The sequence below is a fragment of the Peromyscus californicus genome, unplaced genomic scaffold, assembly GCF_007827085.1.
Source record: "Peromyscus californicus insignis strain IS unplaced genomic scaffold, ASM782708v3 Scaffold_11__1_contigs__length_118956290, whole genome shotgun sequence".
Taxonomy (NCBI): Eukaryota; Metazoa; Chordata; class Mammalia; order Rodentia; family Cricetidae; genus Peromyscus; species Peromyscus californicus.
This window is the reverse complement of record NW_026294402.1, coordinates 99884702-99912424: the sequence shown is the minus strand read 5'-3', so window position 1 is coordinate 99912424 and position 27723 is coordinate 99884702. Positions and strand designations below refer to the sequence as shown.

Below are 27723 nucleotides of genomic sequence, written 5' to 3'. Positions count from 1 at the left end.
CCTCTCACATGGACAGTGAAAATGCAATAGAAGTGGGCAAGTTATTGGCTGGAAGCCACCCACACCCCACGTCCCTAACTGCTGAAGCATTTTTATTTTGCGTGAAACTCAATGTAATCATATGCATCATCTCAGACTCCAACATGTGAGAGTTTTCCTATTCATTTTTTAAATTAGCATCTTAGGCCTACATATTGAACCACAAAGAAGGTAGCATTCAGACATTCCTTTTCTAAACATTTCTATTAGCTTTGTCAATCATACAATGTAATGGGTTTCATTGTGGCATTTTCATGAGCACTTAGAATGTCCTGTGGTTGTATTCATCCCCACCCCTCTCCCCCTGTCAGTTCCCCTGCACTTGATCTCTTTCCCCTCTCCCACCACTTCCCTTTCTACTTTCAAGGATGTTTGTTTCTTAGCTTACTCTTTGCCATTTGTTCTGAGCTCCCACCTCACTTCCATCCAACACTGATGATAAAAGAGAATACTGGATACATCCACCTGACACAGATGTCAGACACGTTTGTCCTCCTTCGCAGGTGCATCTAACAGTGTACTGCACCAGAGACCTTTGCCATACTGCCCGAAGGTCTTCCATGTGAGTGAGGACAAGGGGTCCCCAGAAACCTAGGCATTCAGGTAGTAGATGGAGGAGGTGTGAGGTCATAAACCTCCAGGAGAGAGGGGCATGGTGGAAGAACCTATGCTCTCAGCAAAGAGTGGTAACAGTTGGACTGCTCTGCTTCCTGTTTGGTGATGGGAACAGCTTCAGCAGCTTCATCAGTGTAGTGGCAGAATGGTCGTTCCAGCCTTCAGCTGTGGACTTTCAAAACTGCCTGGGCCTGAGTCCCACCTCTGCAAACCTCACTTATTTGCCCAGCTAACAGGATTTTTGTAAGCTCTCTGAGTGATTTTAATGGACAGCCAGGGTTAGAACTGGGGGTGGGGAGAGGAGAATGGTTAGTATAAAAATACAGTAATAAAGAAGAAATGGTCAGCATTTAAGGATTAGTGAGCCAGATGAGGCCCAGACTAGAGAGCAGGGGAGTCTGGCCCTGCCTGTGGGTATAGCTGATGAGCAGGTCTTGTGTGTCATGAAGATCACCCAGCTCCTGCTCCTTGTTCCCTGGGCAGCTGCTTCAGTCCAGCTCACCACATACATCTCCATAGAAAGAAGAAATATGGTCCCTAACCCACATGAGCTCCCTATCACCTTGGTAATTCAGTCCTCACGCTTACAGATAAATTAGTATTCTGTATTATTTATTGGCGCTTTCTGAGCCTGCCAAGAGTCGTTTCTGAGCCCCAACTCTGTGTCAGGTGTAGTTCTCAGATATAGTTTGGGGTAACAGAGATGATGTGGTAACTGGTTTGTTTTCCCAGCTGGGAGCTGGGACCAAGGCCTTGACATCCTGAGAAAGCCCCCTACTCCTGAGCCAAATCCCTGGTCGTATGGCAAATTTCTTTAATGAATTTGTCTGGCATGTTAAATGAGACATTTCCATCAATGGTTAAAATATATGGTGTCACAAGAATGATGATTATGGGTAGCTTGGGACTGTGGGAACTCTGGCGGGGCTGCCTTATTATATTCGAACATGAAGTGTGGGAAAAATTCCAGCAAGTAGAGTTGGGGCACTGAAGTTAAAGGAAACAGCACAGAGGTAGTAAAGTGGGAGATGTTATTTAGTAACCAAATACTTCACCTTTGATGGCAGCGTGTTTGCAGCTGAGTGCATCCCCTAGTGTTAGCCACTAAGATGTTGCAGTACAGTGGTGGAAACTTGGGTATTATTATTACTGAATTGTGTTTCCTTGGTGGCATCTATATCCACGACAGCTTCCCTTTGCTGCCTCGGTTTTTATTAAAATGTATATATAACTGTCATGACACTTTGGATGAGTGCTAACAAGTGTTTCTGTTGCTGCCGAGAGACCTCAGAATGTTCTAGTCTGATGTTTGCTTGTGAGCTGGCTGAGGTCCCCTGGTCTAAACGTCCTGCCACAGAAGAGATGCTGTGTTGTTGGTGCATGGTAAGGGGCTGCAGGAAGCTGACTTATTTTACTCTGGTGGTACTGATTTGTATCACTTTGCTAAGATTCTGTCTTCTGGGTTTCTCTGTTGTAAACTTACTGTTTTCCCTTTTAGCTGAGAACTATCCCTGGGAAGATACATTGAGATTATGCCAGTGCTCTGTGTCTTCTCAAGGCCTCTCCCTCTGAGTCTAGCGTCTTTTAGTGGAAGTCATCCAGCAACTTTTATTTGCTGTTTGCCTGGTTGCAGTTTTGTATTTCTTTTGTTTGGCCGGGATTCTCTATATGGAAGAGGTGTTCCCTCTCACTATTCATTTATTTATTCAATTATTTCTTTGTGTCAGTATGGACTGGTAGATATGTTTTATATTCTATAGGGCATATTCCCATGCTAGTGTTATCAGTTTTGTGGCTCAGGTTGTTCTAATTTTGGCTCTTGGGTGCTTCTGTGTCTTTTTTTTTTTTTTGACATTCCTCTTTTCCTTTGTTTTTTTTTTTTTTTTTTTTTTTTTGGTTTTTCGAGACAGGGTTTCTCTGTGTAGCTTTGCGCTTTTCCTGGAACTCGCTTTGGAGACCAGGCTGGCCTCGAACTCACAGAGATCCGCCTGGCTCTGCCTCCCGAGTGCTGGGATTAAAGGCGTGCGCCACCACCGCCCGGCTCCTCTTTTCCTTTGTGAGAGGGAATAAAATTCCCTTTGAGATCCAGTTTCACTATGTAGTCCAGGCTGGTCTAGAACTTGCAGTCTTCCAGTCTTAGCTCCCCTAGTTCTAGGACTGCAGTCATGGTACAGTCACGTACCCCTATGCCTGGCCTAGAAATGAGTTATTTTTTTTACTAAAAAAATTAACTTAGTGTTCACAATATTAGGCTTCATCTTGGTGTTTTCAGACAAAATTTCTTTCGATTGATTCTCTCCCCTCTCACTCTCCCATCCGCCTGAGCCCCTTTCACCCCCCACCCCTCCTTCCATCACTCCCTATGTGCTTTCCGGTCCTGAGTGTTCTATTTGTGAGGCTCCTCCCCCACCCCAAATGCTTGTCTTCTTTTCTAATTAGAAGTGAATTTTTAAGAGACTTACTTATGTGTGTATACTTATCTATGTGAGTGTTTATACCCTATCTATGTGAGTGCTTATACACATACTTGTGTGTGCACATGAGTGTGCACATGCATAGGCCAGAAGAAAGTATTGGGTTTCCTCTAGCACTCTCTACCTATTACTTTGAGGCAGGGTCTACTTCTATACCTGGAGCTTGTATTTTCTTAGATTAGAAACTAGCAAGCCCAGAAATCGTCCTGACTGTACATATTTTAATGTACTAGTTCGTCATTATTTCCTCTCAACAGAAGACTAGACTAGAAGCTACTGCTTATAGTCTTAATGTTTCTTCAGATACCATCACCTTCCACAATCTGTTGTTTGAAGGACATTCCTAGATGTTTATCATTTTGCTGTTGATTGGTAGTTATTCTTTATGGTGTGAGCTCACATCAGACATCCACTAATTGTGATGTAAACACACTGGAGCCTCTGATTGAGAGACAGCTGTCTTCAGGGAGCTTGGTCTCATCTATACAGAACATACCTGGACAGCTCCATCCAGAAATAAATAGTCTTCTCTAAATTCACCTTGTGCCTATTATATGAGTCTAGACTTTATTCAATTTTTAAATAATGTGTCTCGCATTTTTATACTTCTGAGTCAATCCATTAATGGTTTTATAGTATTAAAATTAAAATATTATCAGACATGGTGACACAAATTTGTAATCCCATCCTTTGGGAAGCTGAGGCAGGAAAATCTCAAATTTGAGGTCAGCCTGGGCCACAGGGTGAGCCCCATCCAGACCATGAAGATCATTTGCTTTTTGTGTCTCCTTCTTACCTTGTTTGAGTGTGATATACTTTGACCCTTTAACATAAAATTGAAAAGTACCTCTGCTAGCATATTTGAAGTGTTGGTTCACAATAAAATGTCTCTAGATTTTCTTAAGTGATTTGAGAAATTTGTACCCAGGAAAAGAGGAATGAAGATTCTGTCTCAAAAATTAAGTACTACCACCAATTTTCATTTAACACTGTAATGTAATGATTGACAACTGAAGTAAATTTCAGTTAAAAGTAATTAATTCATATCCAATAATCCATAAACTTAGCAAAACTTAACATTTGAGGGATGGCTTTAGTTAGCCTATGACTTCATTAAATTTAAATGTTAAAGTATCAGAATAATTAACATGTTCTCAAATAGTTTATTTAAAACAATAACCCAGTGCTTTATAGAATATGAGTATTGTTTCATATTGAGATAAAAAAATAAAACAAGTTCTGCTACTTTACTGTTTGAGTAGGGAGGATGCGCTTATTTTATCAGACATTATAGACAAAAAGAATTCCTGATTAAGTCCCAGAAGTGTCATTTGTGTTACCAATCATAACATGTCATAAGAGTGGAGGGTACTTTTCAGTAACTGTTTAAAAGCTGGACTGTCTTATTGTGCTTTGAAAAGCGCAGTGTAGCTTGACATTTCCCCACGTGGATGTGTTCTATTGCAGTGAGCTTTCAGAAGGCCACAGTTCAGCGACAGAGTATTCCTCTCCTTGCTCCCTACATCTGTCACTGGCTTTTATCATTATTAAACAATTCCTATCCAACCCTGCTTTTCCCAAAGACATCTTTTGCCTTTGGCATTGTTTAAGCTTCTGGGTGGAATGTTTCCACGGTGGGGTAAGTTTTAAGTCTATGGCCCATTTATGGTACTGCCTAGTACTGTTTCTCAAACTGTTGCCATGGAACAGCTCCAGAGGCACCGGGATGCATGTTAAAAGCATGTTCTCCGATGGAGTGATGAATTGGCGGGTAAACACTAACCGTGCCCATGTGGAAACCTGAGTTTGTGTCCCCAGCACCCATGCCAGAGGGCTGCTGTGGTCTGCCTGTAATCCCAGTGTTCAAAAATCAGATCCCTGGAGCAAGCTTGTCATCAGACTCTCTGTGAGCTTTGGGTTCAATTCAGAGATCTTACCTCAGTAAGCAAAGGGCACACAGTAAAGAAAGACTCCTGATGTCAACCTTGGAACTCCACATGGACATACATACATGTGTGTACATATCCCCAACATGTGTCCACATACCTATGAACACACACAAACCATATTCACAAAAATAAAAATAAAACACATATTCCTTGATCTTATCCAATCGTATAGCAATACAGAGTCAGATTGAACATTTTAAACAAGCAACTTAAATGATTCTGTTACATGCTAAACTTTGAAGTATACCAGACAAATGCTTATTTATTGAAGATGTGATGGGGTTGAAGGAACAACATTATGAGATATTAGCTCAATGAATTAAGAAGGGGCAGACTTTTCATTTTAAAATGGAGAAGTGGGGCAGAAGGATGCTCTGTGCTCCTTCTAGCCTTGAAGAGATCCTTTTGTCTATTCTTTGAACACTTCCACTTTACTTGTATGGACTTCTGAGACCGTTCTGTTTGGTCTTTTGAAGTAGTTGTAAGCACTTCTGTTGACAGCCTTAAAAGTGGATTGGGGATTTAAACTTGTCCCTGGCAATCAAAGATGGTGTTTAGAACACTGTAGATGAGTTTTCTTCACTTCTTCAAGGTCTCAGTGTTTCAAAATCCATCTGATGTTGGCTAATTGGGATGGAGTGTGAAAGGACACCATTAATCTACCACGTGACAGTTTGGGTTATAGATTTTCAAAACCTAAGAAGTGCACATCAAGGCTTTTTGTGTAACTTTAAGAGGCGACATTAGTGGCAGAGCATCTTTCTGACTGTAGCATCAATGACGGGCAGCGTTAATATTGGCTCAAGTTCAAGTCCATTCTCTTTTTACTGAAGTTTGTTTTAGTGAGAAAGTCATCATTAAACATTTCTCAAGGACAAAGTTGAGAAACCAAAACTTAGGATAAGCAATAAGAGCTTGTGACCTTTTATGAAATGAATTGGAGTTTACTTAGGTGGTAAGTTTAGAAAAAGAAAGAAAGGCTCCCACATTGCTGAGTTAAAATCAGATGGTTTCACGGAAGCTGCATTTCTTTCTTTGTGATACAGAAGCATAAGTGTCTTAATCTGTGAATGACTTGCCTACCTCACCCACATCCTCAGGAGGTAATATACATAGTGCTTATTAAAGAACATGGTGAATGCAAAACAATAGTTTTTTTTTTCCTCAGAGAGAAATTTAAGAAAATGAAAATAAAAGGCTGTGGAGTAACTTAAGACTATCATCTTGGGCTTAGGGTTTTGGTGTCTTATCTTCATGCTGACTGAGCAGTCTCTTGGTTAAGTCTGTAGTGAGAACTGACAACATTTCTTCTTATGATTCAACCCAGAGAATGAAGAGAGGTTTGCATAGCTCCTTCTAGAATTTCACTTTCAGGCCTAATTATTTCAGAGGTTGCTTTTCCAATTTATTCCTCAATAATACAAATATATCTTGTATAGTCACAAGAATCCATACATTGAATATCAATGCAGGAAATGGGCATGTAAATTCTGCTATTTGAGAAGTGTGAGTAGGGCCTGGGGATGCACCTTTGTGGTAGAGGGTTTGCCCATCATTTCAGAGGCCCTGGCTTTAATGGTAGGAGAGCGTTTGCTCAGCATTTGAGAGGCCCTGGCTTTAATGGTGGGAGAGCGTTTGCTCAGCATTTGAGAGGCCCTCACTTTAAGGGTGGGAGAAGGTTTGCCAAATATTTGAGAGGCCCTGGCTTTAATGGTGGGAGAGGGTTTGCTTAACATTTGAGAGGCCCTGGCTTTAATGGTGGGAGAGGGTTTGCCTAGCATTTGAGAGGCCCTGGCTTTAATGGTGGGAGATGAATGGCAGAGCAGCAGTCAGTGTCACCATGGAAACAATTATGCTCACTCTCACAGAAGACAGTGCAGACGCCATGAGTGGGTAGAGCTTCGTATTCAAATGGCATGGTTTTATAATGACAATATGTAGAGAGATTTTTTTTTCCTTTGGGCTGCCAGCTCACAAAGAATGACATGGAGACTTATTATTAATTATGAAAGCTTGGCCTTACCTTAGGTTTGTTCCTGACTGGTTTTTATAACTTAAATTTACCCATATCCTTTAATCTATGTTCTTTTACATGGCTTGGTTACCTTTACTCTGTATTGCCCAGCCTGCTTTCCTTCCATCTGGCTGGGGACTCTGCCTTCTTCCCTGAGACCTCTCTGTCCTCAGAACTCTGGCTTACCCTCTTCCTGACTAGCCATTGACCATTTGGCTCTTCATTAAACCAGTCACAGTGACACTTCTTCACATAGTATAAAGGAATATTCTGCAACAACAATAGGAACTTGTAGTTTGAGAATAAATTCCTAAAAGGAATGCTATTTTAATTCACAGATAAATTTTTGAAATCTCAATATTATTATAAGTGAGATAGGCAATTACATATTTGAAGGCCAAATTTATGAAGACAGCTATACTTATGTTGGCCATTCTAAAGTGCTAAATATTGGAAATATATAAGAAGCTAGTGTCAATATTTCGTGTCTCTGTGTGTGTACAGTGTACATGCCTGTGTTTGCAGTGTGCATGCCTGTGTGTGTGCAATGTACATGCCTGTGTGTATGCAGTGTGTATGTCTGTGTATGCAGTATGCATGCCTGTGTGTGCAGTATGCATGCTTGTATGTGTGTGCAGTGTACATGCATACCTGTGTGTATGCAGTGTTCATGTGTGTGTGTGTTTGGAGGCCAGAGGACAACCTCCTGTTCTTTAAAGCCTTTACCTTGTTATTTTTAGGGACTCTTATTGACCTGAAACTCACCTGTTAGGTCAGGCTGGTTGTTAAGTCCCAGGGACCCACCTGGCTCTACTGCCCCAGGACTGAGATTGCAATTACCTACCACCATCCCCTGATTTTTCATGTACATTTTGGGACTCAAACGTGTGTCCTCAGGATTGCACAGCAAACAATTTACCAACTGAATTCTAACGCTCGCCCCTCACTCATATTTTTTCTAGGTTCCATCCATCTGTCCATTTCTCCTTCCCTCTCTCTCTCCCTCCCCAGGAGGTGAAGCACTGTTTTTCTGACATTAGAAATGTTTACCACAGGCAGAATATCCTTTAGATATTATCCAGTTAGAGTCCTTGGATGGGAATATAAAGCTGACAATAGAGACAGTGTAGTAGATATGGGCTACCTTTTGTCTGAAGAGCTTTCTCATCCACTCCTTAGGATGCTGCAATGATCGACTGTCAAAAATAATTTGTATAACCTGCAGAAATACTATTACTGCACAGTTTGTGTGCTGTGGCAGAACTCTGAGACATGCCAAGGGTGGAAAGTGAGTGCTGGAGAAGCACATTGGAGAAAGATGGGGGAACTGGTCTCTCTCTCTTTTTCTTGCTAAGAGTTAAATATTAATTCACTGTATTTTTTAATTCCAAGAAGCTTTGATCTCCTTGGCCTAGAAAATCCAGAAATCTAGAAGGCGGTTTCATCAAGGCTGCATGTGAATGTTTGATATGCTTTGGACTTCTTATATCGTAGTTTGGAAAGAGAAAGTGCTTAGCAAGTATTTGCACACTGCACTGGAAGGAAATTAAAAACTGTATTACAAGCAGTTAGTCGGTTGGCCATGTGTTGTTTGATTACAACTAATCTCTCCCGACTGCCCCATTGGCTAGAAATACCTTTGCACTGCATCTGAGAAGGACTCGGCCTAGTCTGTGTGTGGCTTCATTTTGCTCTTATGGTCCCATGGCCATGGCAGGTACCTCCTGCACTCCCCAGGGGACCTGTGCTTCACATCCACAAAAGCATTTTTTTCTGGCCTTTTTCTTCTGAGGACACATACCAAGCAAGCTTTAATCTCTCAGTGTTTTAATGGTAAAGTTTTGAGGTATATGGTTTCTCTAAGAAAATTTAATACTCTGCGTTTTATTTTCTGTGGTAATTAAAATATATTAAGACATATTGTCATCAGAGTCACATCAGACACTGCCAGGCAAATCGAGACATTGTCAACTTCAGGCCTTAATTTTAATTTTTTACCTTTCACCAACATGTGAGGGACTAAATGCTTCCCTGTTGTATTCAGAACCATGCACTCACCACCAGCCACTGTATTCCCGAGGGGTTTGCTGGAGTTTAATAGAGAAGGGGAAACTCAGTCATTCCAAGACACTGTCAGCATCAAAATGACCTGGGACTGCAAGTTGGCTCAGTGAGGAAAAGCACTTGCCCCACACATCTGATGACCTGAGTTCAATCCCCAAACCCCACAGTGGAAGGACAGAGTCTACTTTGGAAATTGTCCTCTGACCTCCAGCTATACCACACATACCCCTCATTTATACACACATTAATAATAAAACAAATTTAAGTTAAAATTCAAAAGAATCTCCCATAGCAGCCAGTGCTAGTGTGCCATGCCAACACCAATTTCATTTCAGGAAAACGTCAATTAATATCTCTGATTTGAATTTTACTGTCTTCCATTTTTAACTTTCACTTATGTTAGGGTTCTGTATGCAAAGTTAGGGTACTAGGAAAGTTATTTCTAGTCTTATATGAACACAGATTCAGGGGATGTCATCCAGATTTGTGTTGCACCTAATAACACTTCTCCATTATATAATTCTTTTTTTCCTTGCTTGATGGCAAAGATAAAACCCAGTTAGATGGACGTGAACTAGAGGAACAGTGGCAGATTTTACTTGGTAACTGCTGACAATAAGAATAAGAGCTCGCCAGGCAGTGGTGGCGCACACCTTTAATCCCAGCACTCAGGAGGCAGAGGCAGGCGGATCTCTGTGAGTTCGAGGCCAGCCTGGTCTACGAAGCGAGTTCCGGGAAAGGTGCAAAGCTACACAGAGAAACCCTATTTGAAAAACAAAAAAAGCAAACAAAAACAAAAACAAAAAACAAACAAACAAAAAACCAAAAAAGAATAAGAGCTCTGTTTGGATTTCTGTGGGAGTGACTATGTTTTCAGGAAGACGAGTGGTCTTTTGGTTGATAGGACAACAGAGTTAGATGACTTCTAAGATGTGCAGAACATTCAGTTTTCATTTCCCCAGAGGGGCTGGTCCCATCTAGGTCATCCATCTTGGTATCTCCTTAGATGACTACATCTTGGGTTTGCTTGCCTTACATTGTTGGGAGAACTTGGTATTAAAATTTTACCTATTAAAAATATGAAAGATTATGTTCTTTTGTTTCAGGGCCGAGATCTGGACTATAAAATTCAGGAATATAAAGAAGTCGGGAAAATCTTTCCTGAAAACCAGATAGTAGAATGGTTTATCCAGTTGTTGCTTGGAGTTGATTATATGCATGAGAGGTATGTTGACTGGCTTCTGGGGACAGGGTATAGTTTTTAACGCTCATGTCTGAACTTGAAAGGTGAATATTTTTGATTGATTTGAAAGCAAACAGGTCCAGAAGATGAATAGCCACAGTCAAACATCTGTAATATTTTATAATATGATTTTTTTCTTGAGGAAACTGTTGAATAATTATTTACTCACGTAGTATTTATTTATATCAGTTGTGTGTATGTGAGTGCAGGTGTGTGCAGGTGTGTGCATGCCACAGCTTGGGTGTGGGACAGCCTTTTTGATGTCAGTCCTTTCCTTTCACCTTGTCTGAGGTTGGATAGATGTTCTCTGCTGAATATGCCAGGCCCTTTGGCCTCTGAGTCTCCTGCCTCACCTCCCATTCTGCCAGGAGGACTCAGGTTGCAGACCGGGGTTCCTACATTCAGCTTTTTTTATATGGGTACTTGGGATTTGAACTCAGGTCCTCATGTTGCACAGTCAGCACTTTACACACTGAGTCATGTCTCCAGCTTCCCGCTTTTTTTTTTTTAGTTCTAGAAACCAAGTTGATCTGCAATGTAATGTAGCAGAAACTGCATTGAGCATGGTGGGTGCCTTATCTAACCATCTGCTAAAACATTGTATGATCTCTTCAGATGTTAAGGTGTTAAATCGTTTTAGACCCATCAAATGAAACAAATGAATTTTTAAGAATAGATTCTCGCAAAGTGGGCAGTCATGGCACACTCACTGCGGAGTGACCAGAACACCCAGGAACAGTCATCTTGAGTGATAGTGATATTCCTAGGGCACACCAAGGCCTGGTGGTTTGGAGATGTCATTGCTTAAGTGTGTCATCTGTGGTTTCTGATAGCATAAAAAGTAATCAGATTCCCTTGCAGTTGGCCATGTATCTGCTGAAACACATGCCCGATGACACAGATAGTGACTAATTCAGTACGACTCCCAGCAGTTTCTGAGGTGATGTCCTGAGATAATGGTGAAATAACCTGATAGAGGAGAAAGTGGGAAGTGGCCTAGAACACATTGGCACAGGAAACCACTTCCTAAATATAACACCAGTAGCACAGACACTGAGAGCAACAATTAATAAATGGGACCTCCTGAAACTTAGAAGCTTCTGTAAGACAAAGGACACAGTCAATAAGACAAAAAGTCAGTCTACAGAATGGGAAAAGAGCTTCACCAACCCCACATCTGGCAGAGGGCTGATCTCCAAAATATATAAAGAAGTTATGAAACTAGACAGCAAAATACCAAACAATCCAATTTAAAAATGGGCTACAGATCTAAACAGAGAATTCTCAACAGAAGAATCCCAAATAGCTGAAAGACATTTAAGAAATTGCTCTACATCCTTAGTCATCAGGGAAATGCAAGTCAAAACAATTCTAAGATACCATCTTAAACCTGTCAGAATGGCTAAGATCAAAACCACTGATGACAGCTTATTTTGGAGAGGATGTGGAACAAGGGGAACACTCCTCCACTGTTTTTGGGAGTGCAAACTTGTATAGCCACTCTGGAAATCAGTATGGCAGTTTCTCAGAAATTTGGGAATCAATTTATCTCAAGACCCAATGATACCACTCTTGGTCATATACCCATGGAATGCTCAATCATACCACAAGGACACTTGCTCAACTATGTTCATAGCAGCATTATTCATAATAGCCAGAAACTGGAAGCAACCTAGATGCCCCTCAACTGAAGAATGGATAAAGAAAATGTGGTACATTCACACAAGGGAGTTTTACTCAGCTGTAAAAAACAGTGACATCATGAAGTTTGGAGGCAAATGGATGGAACTAGAAAATATCATCTTGAGTGAGGCAAGCCAGACTCAGAAAGACAAACATGGTATGTACTCATTCATAAGTAGATACTAGATGTAAAGCAAAGGATAATCAGACTACAACCCATGGCTCCAGAGAAGCTAGGAAACAAGGAGGAGCCTAAAAAGGACATACGATCCCATTGGGAAGGGGAAATAGAGGAGATCTCCATGATTAAACTGGGGATGGGGGGCAATAGAGGGGAGGAGATAGGGGATGAGAACATAAGGGAACAGGATGGTTGAGCTGGGAGAGGGATGGAGTGGGAGAGTAATGAAAGAGATATCTTGATAGGGGGAGACATTATGGGGATAGGGAGAAACCAGGTGCTAGGGAAGTTCCCAGGAATCCACAAGGACGACCCCAGATTGGACTACTGGCAATAGTGGTGAGGGTGCCTAAACTACCCTGGTAATCAGATTAGTAAATACCCTGTCTTCATAGAGCCTTTGTCCAGTAACTGATGGAAGCAAATGCAGAGATCCACAACCAAGCACCAGGCTGAGCTCTGGGAGTCCAGTTGAAGAGAGGGAAGAGGGATTGTATATGATGAGCAAGGGAGGGGGGTCAAGTTCATGGTGGGGAAATCTACAGAGTCAACTGAACCAAGCTTATTGGAACTCATGAACTTCAGACTGACAGCTGTGGAACCTGCATGGGACTGGACTAGATCTGCATATGGGAGACAGTTGTGTAGCTGGGTCTATTTGAGGGGCCTCTGGCAGTGTGATCAGGAGCTATCCCTGGTGCATGAGCCAGCTTTCTGGATCCTGTTACCTATGGTCAGATACCTACTCACCCCTGATGAAGCAGGGGGCTTGGTCCTATCTTGACAATGTACCAGACTTTGCTGTATCCCCGTGGGAGAACTTACCCTGTTGGAGGAAGGGATGAGGGGGCAGAAGGTGGGGGGGGGAGTGGGAGGAGGGATGAGAGGGAGGTCTGTGGTTGGTATGTAAAATGAATAAAAAAAATTTTAAATAAAAAAGAAATATCATATAATCTTTAATAAGCAGCCTGAAGCTGCTCTCGGCTGCTGTGCATGCACACTCACATTGCCATTATCATCCATCCTTCCTCCCTCCTTTTCTCCCTCCCTTTTCCCCTCCTTCCTTCCTGTCTTTCCTGTACCACCGCTTCTTATTATTCATATTATTGGCTTATTGCATAAAGGATGAAATTATAAAACAATACCAACAAAGATGCCCACTGTGGGGGGGGTGTTCTGTGTGCAAAGTATATAGTTGGAATCTGGTTGATTTAAGAGCCCAAACTTGACTTGTTTTCTATTCTTGTTTTTCAATTAGTTTGTATTATACAGGGTTATATAACACTATTCCCATGCCAGTATAAAATATACTCTGAGCACATTCCCCCAATATTTTTGATGTGCTTAAGGTTACTTAGTGATAGTTAAAAATAAATGAGTTTAAAAACAGCCTCCAAAGGGAGGAGTTCCACTTTCAGTCTGTCAGTATTTATAAAGAGTCATTTCACAGGGCTACATATGTGGATGCTTCTGAGTCTGTGGATCTGGAATTCTATTCTTTGTGATTCAGATGAAAAATGATAATGTCTCTTAATCATTATATTGTAACCAATCAATTATAAGCTTCTTGTGTATAGAGCAATGCCAATTTTATGTTTTAATTCACTTTATTCATGTAATACCAATAAACTAAAGAGAAGTCCTGAGCTCAGAGAACTGCTGGTTAACTGTGAGTGGTAAAACCTTACAGTGTCATAGTTGAAGGCAGGTGGCTATACAAAATCACTGTCTCCACTGAATGACAGACCATGACATTGGACAAACTGCTTGACATCTCTGAGCCTTGTTTCTTCATCTGTAAGATAGTAACAAGGAGGGGACTGTCACTGCTCATTTTGTAAGACTGTAGGGCATTGACACTGGAATCTTATGAAAGTAAGAAGCTTCTATAACATTATCATCTGTAGTAATAATTAAATATAGACACAAGGGTGCAGTCAGCAGGCAGGTTTTTTTTTTAAATGTAACAATCACATGTGTTGGCAAAGATGCAGAGAAACTCCACATTTGTCACATTATTTGTGGGGTGGCCATTGGTATAAATGCTTTGGGGAGCTGTGTGATGGTATTTTCTAGACTAAACATACAAATAGTGGTTCTATTCCTGGGGAGGGGACAGTGATGAGTGATGATCTTTTGGATATAGACCAGAAGAATCAAAGTGAATATATGGTAGACAGACGTATACTCATGTTCTCTCTGGCACTGACACATGATCAAGTTATGGAATCATCACAGATACCCATCAGTGGTATCTATGTACACGGTGGGGCTTCTTCAGACATAGTAAAGAATCATGTGTCATTTACAGGAAACTGGGTGGAATCAGAGGTCAAATCAGATGACACCAGACTTAGAGAAATGCCATGTTTTCTCTCACATGTAGAATCTAGATTTTATAAAAGGACATGAAAGTAGGAGGAGCCTATTGAGGAGATTAGTGGGAAGGGAAGAGGAGGAAAGGGATAAGAAAGGTCAAAGTACACTAGATGCAGGTATGGAAACGTCATAATGAAATGCATTCTTTTGTACAAATGATATGGACTGAGAGGAGAAATGAGGCCTGATCACCTGTGGAAGCCTTTTTTGTAATGACTAATGCACTCTTAAGCCTTTGTCTACAATAGATTAAATAAATGGTTGTATCATTATATAGTGAAATACTAGCCTGTAATAAAAAAAATAACACCATACTCAACAATGTATGATCTGAATGAATCTCAAATATACAATGTGTTATGAAAGAAGATGGATGTAGATGGGTGCACACTGTTGTGTGATTATTCAAATCCAAGTTCAAACCAAGATGCATCCACTTAATGGTGAGTCACAATAGAGATTACCCTTTGTAGCAGGAATCTTAAAGAGTCTTATCAATAAAACAAACTCAGGGCCTGGTATTGGGGTGAATGCTGGAAGATCAGAGAAGCAGAACAAGCCACAGCTACCTCACCTTGCTAGTTCCTCAGCTGATCCTGTTTCCTCAGACTGGAAGCCTCTGAGTCCTCATCCAGAATGAATCTCAGCTGAACTGCTGCTCGAAAGCCTGAAAGCTTAACCAGCCAAATGCTGCTAGTTTCTGATCTTCACGCCTTATATATCTTTCTGCTTTCTGCCATCACTCCCTGGGATTAAAGGCTCACTTCTTGGGATTAAAGGCGTGTGTCACCATCCCTGGCTGTTTCCAATGTGGCCTTGAACTCACAGAGATCCAGAGGGATTTCTGCCTCTGGAATGCTAGGATTAAAGGCGTGTGCTACCACTGCCTATCCTCTATGTTTAATATTGTGGCTGTTCTCTTCTCTGACCCCAGATAAGTTTATTAGTGTGCACAATATTTCGGGGAACACAATACCACCACAACCCTTGGTAGTTTACTCTAAGTGACTCAAAGAAATGATCTGGGATACTAAAATTGCTCTGTATGTAGAATAGGGTTGAGGACTACATGGGTGAGATATATGCACAAATATATTAAGCTCAGGGTTTATGCACTTCAGGGTTAATCACAGCAAATGAGAGTGTCAAGAAAAGTAGATGTATACTCTATAGGAGATCAGAAGAGGTGTCATTCCATTTGAGACAATTAAGAAGGCTTCTTGAAGCCGGGTGGTGGTGGCACACGCCTTTAATCCCAGCACTCAGGAGGCAGAGGCAGGCGGATCTCTGTGAGTTCGAGGCCAGCCTGGTCTCCAAAGCGAGTTCCAGGAAAGGCGCAAAGCTACACAGAGAAACCCTGTCTCGAAAAAACAAAAAAAAAAGAAGGCTTATTGAAAGAAGTGGTGTTTAATTTGACCCAGGAAAGGTTTTGAGTGTAGTGAACTATGGATCAAGGACTTTCCAGGTTTAAGGAACAGAGTGAGGAGAGGCACAGAGGTTGGAAAATAATCCATTTTGAGTGAATGGTGAATGGTTCTGTTGGGAAAGCTTTTGAGGTGAGGGTTTGAATGGAGATATGGGCAGAGGGAAGTTGAGGTCAAAAGGAGCCTTATTTTGTAGTATGGATGGTAGATTTTTTAAGAGCCTTAGTGAAGCTATGTGACCAGAGCTTGCTTCAGTAAGATCAGATGATAACTTATGGAAGAGAGGCAGGGTGGGACAGCGGGGAAGAGAGAAAGAGAGAGAGGAGAGAGACAGAGACAGAGACTCACACAGAAAGAGACAGAGAAAGACAGAGACAGCTTAGTTATTAGTCATAAGTTTTTTATACTGTCCACGTGTGAGGTTATGAGACTGGAGGTAAGGGGACAGCAGCAGAGATTTGGGGAGGATTATAATGAACTTGGTGAGCTGCAATGACTGAACTTAAAGTGAATAGGTATGTTAACTATGACAGGAAGGCAAAGCTAGAGGCTTGGGCTGGAGTGGTAGAATACTTGTCTTCCATTTTTGAGGACCCCCAGGGTTGTTGGAGGTGGTTATCAAAGATAAACTTGAGGTTTGGGGTCTGGGAAGGTGAGAGGAAAAACGGATTGGAAACAGTTGTGTTGAGATTAATTGTGACTATGGCAGATAGAATATGGAGAGAGGAGGGGTGAGAGAAAGGAGTTTGAAGTGAGGCTTGGGGAAGCACCAGGACTTGTATTTGTGTGTTCCTATAGTATTCAAGTCCTGAATCCAAGACTAGGGTATAGTTTGCTTAGGAGGTACAGAGGTTTGAATGAGAGTGGCCCTCACAGGCTCATGTATTTGAATGCTTGGTCCCCAGTTGGTGGAACTGTTTGGGAGGGATTATGAGGTGTGGACTTGTTGGAGGAGGTGTGCCACTGGAAGTGGGTGCTGAGGTTTCAAAATTCCTGGTTAACTCTCTCTGCTTCATGGTTGTGAGATGTGAGCTCTCAGCTACTGCTCCAGCACCATGCTCACCTGCCCACTGCCATGCTCCCCATTATGATGGTCATGGACTCTAACCCCTTGGAACTGTGATTCCCATTTAAATGCTTTCTTTTGTAAGTTGCCTTGCTCATGGAATCTTATCATAGCAATACGAAAGTAACTGACAGGAGGTGAGCTCAAGAAGTGCATGGCTGAGCTGCTGATGCAGTTGTTGGAGGGACACAGAGGCACCAGTGCATGGCTGAGCTGCTGATGCAGTTGGTGCAGGGACACAGAGGCGCCAGTGCATGGCTGAGCTGCTGGGGCTGGGCAGTTGGTAGAGGGACATAGAGACAGGACTCTTCCATGCCTCATTTAGATTTTGGATTCCTCTTTGTGCATTTTTTTCAGGAAATTGTTCATAAATTCTTGACTATGTGTAACTCTTATTTTTAACATTACTTATGAATTCCCTCTTGAATTACTTTATAGTTTTGGAAATTTTGATTTGAATGGGAAAGACAAATAGCTCCATCTGAACCCAGTCTCCAGAGGGCTTTGTTTTTGTGGTTTTTGACTGTTAGTGAACTGACCACAGGGCCTTGCTAGACAAGTACTCTACTATGGAGCTACATTCTTAGTCCTTAGAATCATTTTTGTTTGTTAGAGACTGGGTTTCCTTGTGTAGCCCAGGTTAGCCTCAAACTTCCATTTCCTAAGTGCTAGGATTGTAGACATGTGCCATCGTGCCTGTCTTCAGTTTGGCTTTTAAATGAGGCAATGTTGTGTAAATTTTCCAGTTCATTAATATATAGCACACTCTTTTCCCTTGTTAGTTTTCAATATTTGATTAATTATAGGCCTAAGACATTTCCTTTAGAAAATAACCTTAATTGTCTTTTTAAAAAAATGAGTACAATCCCAATGGATTTTTGTTAAGCGTAAGACATAAACAACTAAAAATTGTGATGTTAGAAGCCAAGAAGACTCATAGTCCAGTAAAAGCTGCCTTTAGACTGTGGAGCTCAAGCTTATTTCTATGGGCTGCTCATGTTACGCATCAGTAGCTGAGGGATGTGGGAGATCCTGCAAGTCCTCTCTCTCTGCTCATCCTTGCACCCAAGCCCAGGGAACAGCTCCTAACTAGACCTTGCTTTGCTCCTGGCTGAGGGAAGGCAAGGGTGAGTTAGGGCAGCATTCATCATTCCTCAAACAGAGTGACTGTCTGCTCATGTCCAATGACTGCAGCAAGTCACATGGCCAACTCCAGTGGCAGAGAGGTGGAGATGCCCTTACCTCCCCAAAGAGATACTCACTGCAAGGCAGAAAACATTTGAATATTTAGGAACAAGAACACAGTACATATGTACACAGTATTTTTCTCGTCTTTGACCTTACTACTTTCCAATTGTCACCAATTAAAAATTGGTCTATGGAAGTTATTCCAGCTTCTTCACACATGTTCTGTAGTAGTTATTGGTGTATTTTGAAAAGTATGTTGATTGCTTACATGTTAATCTGGAGGATCATATTGGAAACAATGTGATACACACATGTGAGGGGTTAGGCATAGTGCCTTTGTAGCCAGTGCCTCACAAAATAGTTCAGTGCAGATGTTGATTATTCTCTGTCCACTGGAGTGAGCAATGGGATGTCCAGTTTAAAATGCTGCTTCTGGGTGGTCTATGAGAATCTATCTGTGTGAAGTCGGTTTTCTTCCCCATTGTGAGTGGGCATTGTGCTACCCACTGAAGGAAGGAGGAAAGAGCCCCCCTTCCCTGCTTATAAATCCCCGTTGGACGGGGATTTATATGCTCGCTCCCTTGGGGCTCAGGCCTTCAGATTTAGACTGACACCCGGCTTTCCTGGGCTGCTAGCCTGCTGATGCAGGTGAAGGGGCCTTCTGAGACACAAGTGCATGAGTCAATTCTCAGTCCTAAGTCATGTATTTGGTTTCATTTTTGTGGAGAATATTGACAAATACAGTCTTCTAGAGAAGACAAAGATAATGGTAGGTGAATTAAGAGGAGGGAGGGAACAGAAGAAAAGGAAAAATTGGCTCCCTCCTTTGGAACATTCCTGTACTATGTTTTAATTTAGTTTTTTTTTTTTTAAATTTGGAATACTTGGAGTCTGTAGCATATGGCAGGTACATAAATGAAACTGTTAAAGCCTAAGAATATCCACAGTTCACTCAGCTGTCTTTGAGAATGTTGCACAAACCTCCTTCCTGATGGGGTGTGGAGCTTATTAGCCCTTGTTTCTGGAAGGAAAGATGAGCAGCCCCTCACGGTGTGCACAGCCTTGGTGCTCTTGAAATATTGCTGATGCTTATGTTAGTGTGCATCCCCAGTGTGGGAGAGACAGGCTGGTACTTTCCCTGAGGTGGCTTTGGCATCACCTAGCTATCCACACCTTTCTTAGCCAGCTTGCAAAAATGTTGTAATAAGGTATTTAAATGGGTCTCTGAAAAGTCATGTGGAGAACTCGTTTCCTGGGGAAGGTACCTGCTTGGATCCACGTCAGAATATTTGGCTGAGGAAGGAGGTGTCCTACTCCAGTCTGGGGGATGGGAATGCTGAGGTGAGCTGTGCTGTCTGGTTTTTCTTGAACTCTTACTTTCCCCCATTCCCCCATCTTGAAGATGTCAGGTGGTCAGTTCTTGTCAGTGCATTTCCACACCAAGTTTAGACTTTTCGTGTGTTGGCCATAGCCAGGAAGTTTTAGAAGGACCTAATCTCCATCTCCTGGCTCCAACACAGAGGCTCATCATCAAGTCACAGATGAGGAAAGTCAAGCAGGTGCCTTTGACCTCAGGATGGGGTCACATGGCAGAGAAAAGAACAGGGGCTTCCCAGGCTGAGCATCATCAAAGAGTCCTTGGTTGGATGGCAGGTGGGGCCTCTGGGAAGGAGAGTTTGCAGGCCACTGTGAGAGCCTGCCAGGTGGAGATAGACCTGCAGGGGAGGGAGCTAAGGTGTCCAACACTATTTACATAGGGTCTAGGGAGATGGAGACTAAGTCCTCTGTACCTTTTCCCTAAGTCTGCCTTATGCTGGGGCTCTGCCTCTGTAGGCTACTCTTCACCCCAGGAAAAGACTCGGAGGCTGGGGAAGAATAGTATGATGGGGAGATGGAGGTGGGAGTCCTAAGATGAATTTGACCACAAACAAGCAGTTCCTGAATCTTTACACAGCACTTGGGGGCCATTGACCAGAAAGGAGTGGAGGGTTTCACTTCCGTAGATAAGGGGTGGGGTAGTGGATGGGGAACTGTTAGAGATACTTTGGGATTTCTAGAGAAAAATTTAAACAGTCTGAACTGTTTGTCACCTTGTTATTTCCTGGATTTTAAAAATATATTTTAAAGGGATTGCTGTTAGCCCAGTATATGGTAAGACTTTTTATTGCAGGATGCATTTTACTTACTGTAACTACAAAGTCAGTAAATCACAATTTTACAGTTCCCCAATAGCTTTACAGCTGGCCTGTTACATAAAACTTCTTACTCCATCACAGAGACAGTCTATTGTGTTTTAAAATTGGTGTTCTAGCATAGTCTGCACCTTGGTCTTGAAATGCATAATGCTAATCTACATATTTTCATGTCTTTGTATGTGAGGGATAGTAACATATTCCTATTTGTCACACATCTTCTGCTTGTCCAGTTGTTACCAGACAACTTTCTTATGTATGCTTTACTTATCCTAACGTCACATCATGGGTGACTGAAAGACAGCTGCATCGTCCTAAAGCCCACTCAATGTGCACGTCGACTCACAAAGGCTGTATCCCTGCAGCTTGCTACACAGCTTGCAGACAGCTCCCCTGAAGGAGTCTTTCTGGCATGTGCACACCACATTGTGTGACCTTGGGGCAGAGAGTCTTCTCTCTTTCCTATAGGTCTGTTAGCTTCCTGAGTCTGTGACCACCTTCCTTCCGTTAGGAAGGAATGTTTAAGTTTGGAGGAAATAGTTGTAAAGCAGCTTCTAGCAACTTCCCTTGTGTCTTATTGGTGTTACAAAATGTTTCAAAGGGAAAAAATATTCCTAGCTCGTTTTCCAGTGCAGTGCCAAACTTGGTTTTCCAATGTTCTACCTTTTGCACACTAATCCAGTAATTTCAACAGGTCAATCATTCATGGATTTCCTTTTGGAGCTCTTTGCTTTTGTTCATTGATTTTGCTTTTGGCCAGTTGATCTCGTCACCTGGTATTCCTGGAAGTTTTGAGTAACTGAAGAATATAGGTGAGTTATTAAGAGATACTGGGTGATGTTATCTCCTCTACAGCTGGTGGTTACATCAGAGGCAGATCACCTTGCTCTAGTCAAGGACTGAGCTAGGTTAAAGATGGATTTTAATGTCCTGGAGGGTCAATTCCTAGTGCGTAACCCTCTCTACCTCACCTCGTTGGTTTGGTTTCTGTTGCTATAACAAAATACCCCAACAAAAGCAACTTAGGGGAGAAACTGTTTGCTTCATCTCATAGTCCTGGGGCACAGTTCGTCATCACAGGAAGTCAGAGTAGCAGAGCTTAAGGGAGCTGGCCAGTTACATCCATAACAAAAACAAATAATTCGTTCATGTCACGCTCAGACCACTCTATCCTTGTTATTCATTCAAGGGCTAGTCTTTGAAATGATGTCACCCAAAGTCTGGCTGGGTCTTCTTCCCCATTTAAGCCAGTTAGGAAAACCCCTCACAGGCATGCCCACAGGTCAACCTAATCTGGACAGTTCCCCTTTGAGACTCCCTTCCCTGGTAGATTCTAGATTTTTGTCAAGTTGACTGACAATTTAAACAAAGCACACCTCCCTACCTTTTTCTTAAATTTACCCTGTTCCTGTTCTCCCCCTTCCTAGCCTCTCCCCTCCCCTCCCCTCCCCTCCACTTTCATCTTCTCACCTCTTCTTTTTCACACCTTCCTATACTCCCTTTCTTCATTTATCTTTTTATTTGCTGAGATGAGATCTTGCAATGTTGTGTAGGCCACCCTCTAGCTCACGGTCCTCCTGTCTCAACTTCCCAGAGTAGCTGGATCCAGCTTCTAGTTTGATTTTGTCTCTTAGGGTTTCTCATCTGCCTGTGCCCATACCATACATTAACAGTTTTCTGCATTCCCTGCTAGAGTGGTACATTTACTACAGCCAATGAGCCTGCATGCCATTACCACTTGTCTTAGTCATTGTTCTGTTGCTGTGAAGAGACACCATGACTAAGGCAACTCTTATAAAAGAAGACATTTAATTGTGGGCTTGCTTACAGTTGAGAAGCTTAGTCCATTATCATCATTGTAGAGAGCATGGCAGCAGGCAGGCATGGTGCTGGAGAGGTAACTTACAGCTATATCCTGACCTATAAGCAGAGAGAGAGAGAGAGAGAGAGAGAGAGAGAGAGAGAGAGAGAGAGAGAGAGAGAGAGAGAGAGAGAGGAGAGAGGAGAGGGGGAGAGGGGAGAGGGGAGAGGGGAGAGGGGAGGAGAGGGGAGAGGGGAGAGGGGAGAGGGGAGAGGGGAGAGGGGAGAGAGGAGGAGAGAGAGAGGGGAGAGGGGAGAGGAGAGAGGAGAGAGGAGGAGAGAGAGAGGGGAGAGAGGAGAGAGGAGGGAGGAGGGAGGAGAGAGGGGGGGAGAGAGGAGGGAGGAGAGAGGGGAGAGGAGAGAGGGGAGAGAGGGGAGAGGGGGGAGAGGGGAGAGGGGAGGAGAGAGAGAGAGAGACTGGGATGGGCTTTTGAAGCCTCAAAGTCCACCCCAGCAACACATTTCCTCCAACAAGGCCATACCTCCTAATCCTTCTAATCTTAACAAAGAGTTCCACTCCCTGGTGACTAAGCATTCAAGTATATGAGCCTATGGGGGCCATTTTTATTCAAACCACTCCAAGTCCATAGTTAACACAGGGCTCATTCTTATGTTGTATAGGGACTAGAAGACATATGATGGCGTGAATGCATCAAACGGAAGCAGGTTTTGGCGCCCAAATCCTTTAGGCTCTATTAACTCAGTCTTCCTTCTCCTTAGCCTCTGACAGCCACTGCTGTTTTTATCATCTTCATTATTTTGCCTTTTTCTTAGTGTCACAGTGTTGGAATCATATGCTGTGTAGGCTTCTTAGACTGGCTTCTTTCACTTTGCAGTATGTATTTAGTTAAATATGTATTTAGTTTCTACCAGGTGCTTTCCTGACTTGATAGCTCATTTCTTGTTAGCACTGAATGACACCCCATTGTCCAGGAGTGTCAGTTGACTTGACCGTTTACTTACTGAAGAACATCTAATTTGCCTCCATGCTTTAGCAATTGTGAATACAGCTAATCATGGAAGGTGTGGTGTGGATCTTAGATTTAACCCCATTGAACACATTGTTATATGTTCAGTGGGGTTAAGCCAAGACATAGGATTTAATCCTCAGGTTCTAATTTCAGTGGTCACATTTTCCCTTACAAGTTCTGTTTGGCAATTTCCTTCATCAACACCATCTCTTTGGTGTTTCTACTTCAAATTTTCTCTTATTTCCTTTGTGATTTTAAGCATTTAAAATGCACTTAGAGTCTGTATCTTATTTGGTTGTCTGAAAAACTCAGGCATCTGATACCGTTGTATATTTCTGCTGATTCTTTAGTCTACATTTGCTTCTGCCAGATGAGCAGAGAGGATGTTAACAATTGAACATTCAGTTTCTGTGACCACCCAGCTGGTGCATATCTGAATCTCTAGTTTGAGTGACTGCTGTCCCTCACTCAGATTATGAGCTTTCTTTCTGAACACACACAGGCGTGCTTCTTAGGTCACCTAGCCACTGTCTGGTGTGTGTGTGTGTGTGTGTGTGTGTGTGTGTGTGTGTGTGTGTGTGTGTTTCTGCATTTATGGATGTGTACTAGCACCATCTGACCCATTACACAGACTTTATGTCTTCTACTCTGACCATTATAGCCAGCCCACAGCTTTCTGAGACCACTAAATCCTCAAAGGCTGCCTAGGGGTCAACACCTACTGTCCACTCTGATTTTCAGTTTCTTTTCATATAAAGTCCCCAGGAGATTGACTGCATCATGAGCTCAGCTCATGAGTGCCTATTTGTAAACTTTGTTTAGCATTTGGGGGCCTCTATAGGAAAAGATTTTCATGTTATCTGGTTCTCTTAAATTCAGAAATAGAAATCTCAATGGACATATTCCACACTGCTGGCTTATAGCAAGACTCAATAAGTATTTACCAATATCATTGTCAATATTATTGCTTTCACAACATGTGAACAGTTTGGTAATAATACATTATAAAATTTTGTGATAACTTGCCCATCAACCGAGGGTATGGTTACTGGATGAGGTATGACGTATATTGCACTACAAAAACAGTAGACAGCCAGGCCTACACAGAGTTCTGGACCAACCTCAGCTATGAGACCTTACCTCAACCTTATCCCAACAACCATGAAGCAAAACCAACCAAACAAAACCCACAACACAATCTGACCCTTTGAAACACTTGTATAAAGCAAGACTGCATGTCTCTTCCCCTCTCAAACCTCCCGTTTGCGAAGTCGTCTTCCCTTGGAGAAATGAGAACTGTTCTTGGTTTTGCAGCCTTTAAGCAATGGAAGCTGGATCTGTGGAAGGGCATGTTTACTCCCCATACACAACTACACCCTTAATTGCGGATCTGGTTTAATTTCCTATTTTACATGAGGTTTTATCATCTCCCTCCACCCCCCTCATAGGAGGATACTCCATCGCGACTTGAAATCAAAGAATATATTTCTGAAAAATAATCAACTTAAAATCGGTAAGATGTTTCAAATGCCTGCTCTAAAGCTACAAGCAAGCTTATCCTAGATGCAGACACAGCAAGCTGAAGTGCATAGTTTAAGCTAGTGCTGAAGTCATCCAGCCCTGGCTTCTTTAACCTTTGCAAATATTTGTTCTTACCTGGATGAGACCAATAAATCCCAGTTATTTTGTTTGTGATTATCTGACCTAAACTGAAGTATAAAACACTTGCTACATGGCTGGTTGATTTAAAAGGCATGCTTTGCAATCCTGCTCTTTATCAGGCACTTTGTAAGCAGTTGACTTGTTTTGCTGGCTTCATTAATTGCTGGGGGTTCCTCATTTACTTAAACGTTTTATGATTTTTTTATGTGTATGGGCATTATGCCTGCATATATGTTGTGCAGTATGTATACAGTACCCACTGAGGCCAGAAGAGAGCATTGGATCCCCGGGAACTATAGTTGCAGCTTAGTTGTGAACTGTGGGTGCTGTGGATTGAACCTGGGTCCTCTGGAAGAGCAGCCAATGAGTGCTCTTAACTGTTGAGCCGTCTCCATCCCCCACTCACTTACTTTAGTACAATCAGTGAACAGTGACCATACATAATTTAAATGCTGCTATAATGGCTTTATTAATATTTAATTCTTTGGAACTATATCTCCATTCAAATAGTTACTCAGTTGTCTAAGAATCACATAGGAAATTCTTATGGAGGAAAAGAATGCAGGTTGTGACTAACTAGAGAAGTCAGTGGATTCAAATTTTTATACGTATATTCATGAATAGTTCAAGTCTTTAGAATTTCCCCTTTGTTCTAAATTAATATCAAATTCTTCTCCCTGCAGGTGAAGTTTCATGTCTTCACATTCAGTCCTTCTAGAATCCTTCTGTTAGTTATTATCATTCTTCAAGTAGCTTAATAGTGGGTTACTCTAGTTTTTTATAATTCTAGAAATAAGGAATCTGAGGTTGTATAATTCTCTTTCCTTGTTCAGTCTTCTTCTTCCTGTAAAGCATGCATGTTTAAAGCTATTGATCACCATTATGTAATTTAAAATGTCACCTTCCTTTTCTCTTAAAATAGCATGAGGCACTGTAAAATATATGGTGAAGTAAAATCAGTTTTAGTTCTTAATTTCCAGTGATGGCTTTTGTTTGTTTAAACTATTTACATAAATTAACCACAATTTCCCAGGGGATTTTGGAGTTTCTCGACTGCTGATGGGATCATGTGAGCTGGCTACAACTTTGACTGGGACTCCCTATTACATGAGTCCTGAGGCCCTGAAGCACCAAGGCTATGACGCCAAGTCTGACATCTGGTGAGTAGGTGGTGGCTGGCCCCAAGGACTTCTCTCTGCATTTTGTTTTGAAGTTCATCGGCTTACTCCATCCACTCACTGTGCCCCTTTGGGCACTTGAGGTGTTCTGTGGCCAGAGGGAGATGAGGGCTTGGAGCTTGTTATACTCTGTGAAATTCATTTCAAAGATTCTCTCTATTCATAGATGAGTCGGCTGGTTTGGATTCTGTCGTTCCTGAACCACAGGGGAAAGTTCTTAATGTGGCAGAGACATTAAATTTTGATGTGCTTCAGCTAGCCTATTAAATAAAGCATTTGTCCTCCTAAAGACTGTGCTTTATTTTATTTTAAGGTTAACTCCAAGCTCTGTGGGGAATATGCTGCTTTTCTGCATTTTAAAAGAATTTTACTAAAGATACTGGATTTGTGGGTAACCTACATTTACCATTTCCTGGGTTTTCAGTGATAGAGACATCTGTGATGTTTCAGTTCCATGGCACTCTTGGACCAGGCAGAGCCAGGTGGGAAAATGGCTCAGTCTGTCCCACTGTTAGCAGCGGGCCCTGTCCAGGGAGTGTTGCTGTTCTTTGAAGGGGGCTTACATAATTTTCAGCATCCAAGGGTTGAAGGACAGTCTAGCTGAGTGCTTGTTAATTAAGTAAATAATTATTATATGCAAATCAACATTAAGTAGTTCTGGACTTTCAAAGATGAGCAATGTGAAAGACATGCCCACTTCTGTTTTCTAAAGATGATGAAGCAGAAAATGACCTTTTGTGTGGTTAGGGGGAAATGAACCACCACAGAGCAGCTGGCTTAGGGTCCCTTAAGAATCTGTTTACTTTGGTGCCTCCCACAGGAAGGGAGCTGTCAAGATTTGCTCTGGCTTCAACCTTCCACACAAGTCTCATCCCTTGATTTCAGTCTCATGGTTGTTTGTTTTTGGGTTTGAGTCCTTTGTCCTAGAGGTCCATTCCAGTTCACCCATCACTCTCCCTCCCCATGTGCGCCCCACACCAGAGGAGAAAGAAAGCTCAAACAAAAAACAGAAAGCAAAACCTGCAAAGGAATGCCACAGGGAGCACCTTTCTTCACGTCGTCGTTTAATTGAGCACACGCTTCCTCCCCAGCACCTTGCAGTGACCTGGATGGAAAAGCACAAATGCTTGGCTCTTGCTCTTTGTGAAAATCCTTGCTCATTTAGTGATTCCTTTTCCAGGTCAAAGGTAGCAATCCTGGGCTTTGCAGTGGCTATTAATTACCTACCCACCTCTCTCTTCATGCTTAATTTTAAAAATACTATGGATTTTAAAAATAGATTCAAATAGGGTTGGAGGGGGGATGGGAGAGAAGAACTGGGAAGGGAGGACGGGGGAGGCTATAGCTGGGATGTAAAATAAATAGATGAATAAAAAATAGATTAAAATATATAATGTTCCCATGACTTATGATTATGTTATCTTAAGTTATTGCAGCATGCCATTTGATTAAGAGCAGATAAGTTCAGAAAGCCATTGTTTAAGTTTCAGGGTTGATGTGTGGCAATATACCTGATCCCTTTAGACAGGACATCCACATCT

General features: G+C 42.1%; 1 protein-coding gene across 5 annotated transcripts in view; it reads left to right on the top strand.

The window, feature by feature from the left end:
* The window catches only part of Nek11 (NIMA related kinase 11), a 243740-nt gene that overhangs the window by 49994 nt on the left and 166023 nt on the right, over positions 1–27723 (top strand). For 4 of the 5 annotated variants that reach the window (XR_008214157.1, XM_052718940.1, XM_052718925.1 and 1 more), the window contains exons 4-6: positions 10262–10380; positions 24791–24855; positions 26038–26164. Coding sequence is in view for 4 of the 5 variants with exons in the window: in XM_052718940.1 (XP_052574900.1) it covers positions 10262–10380; positions 24791–24855; positions 26038–26164 (311 nt within the window). In the remaining variant the exon portion in view is untranslated. The remainder of the gene's footprint in view (positions 1–10261; positions 10381–24790; positions 24856–26037; positions 26165–27723) is intronic. The other variant, XM_052718926.1, reaches the window with a different exon arrangement.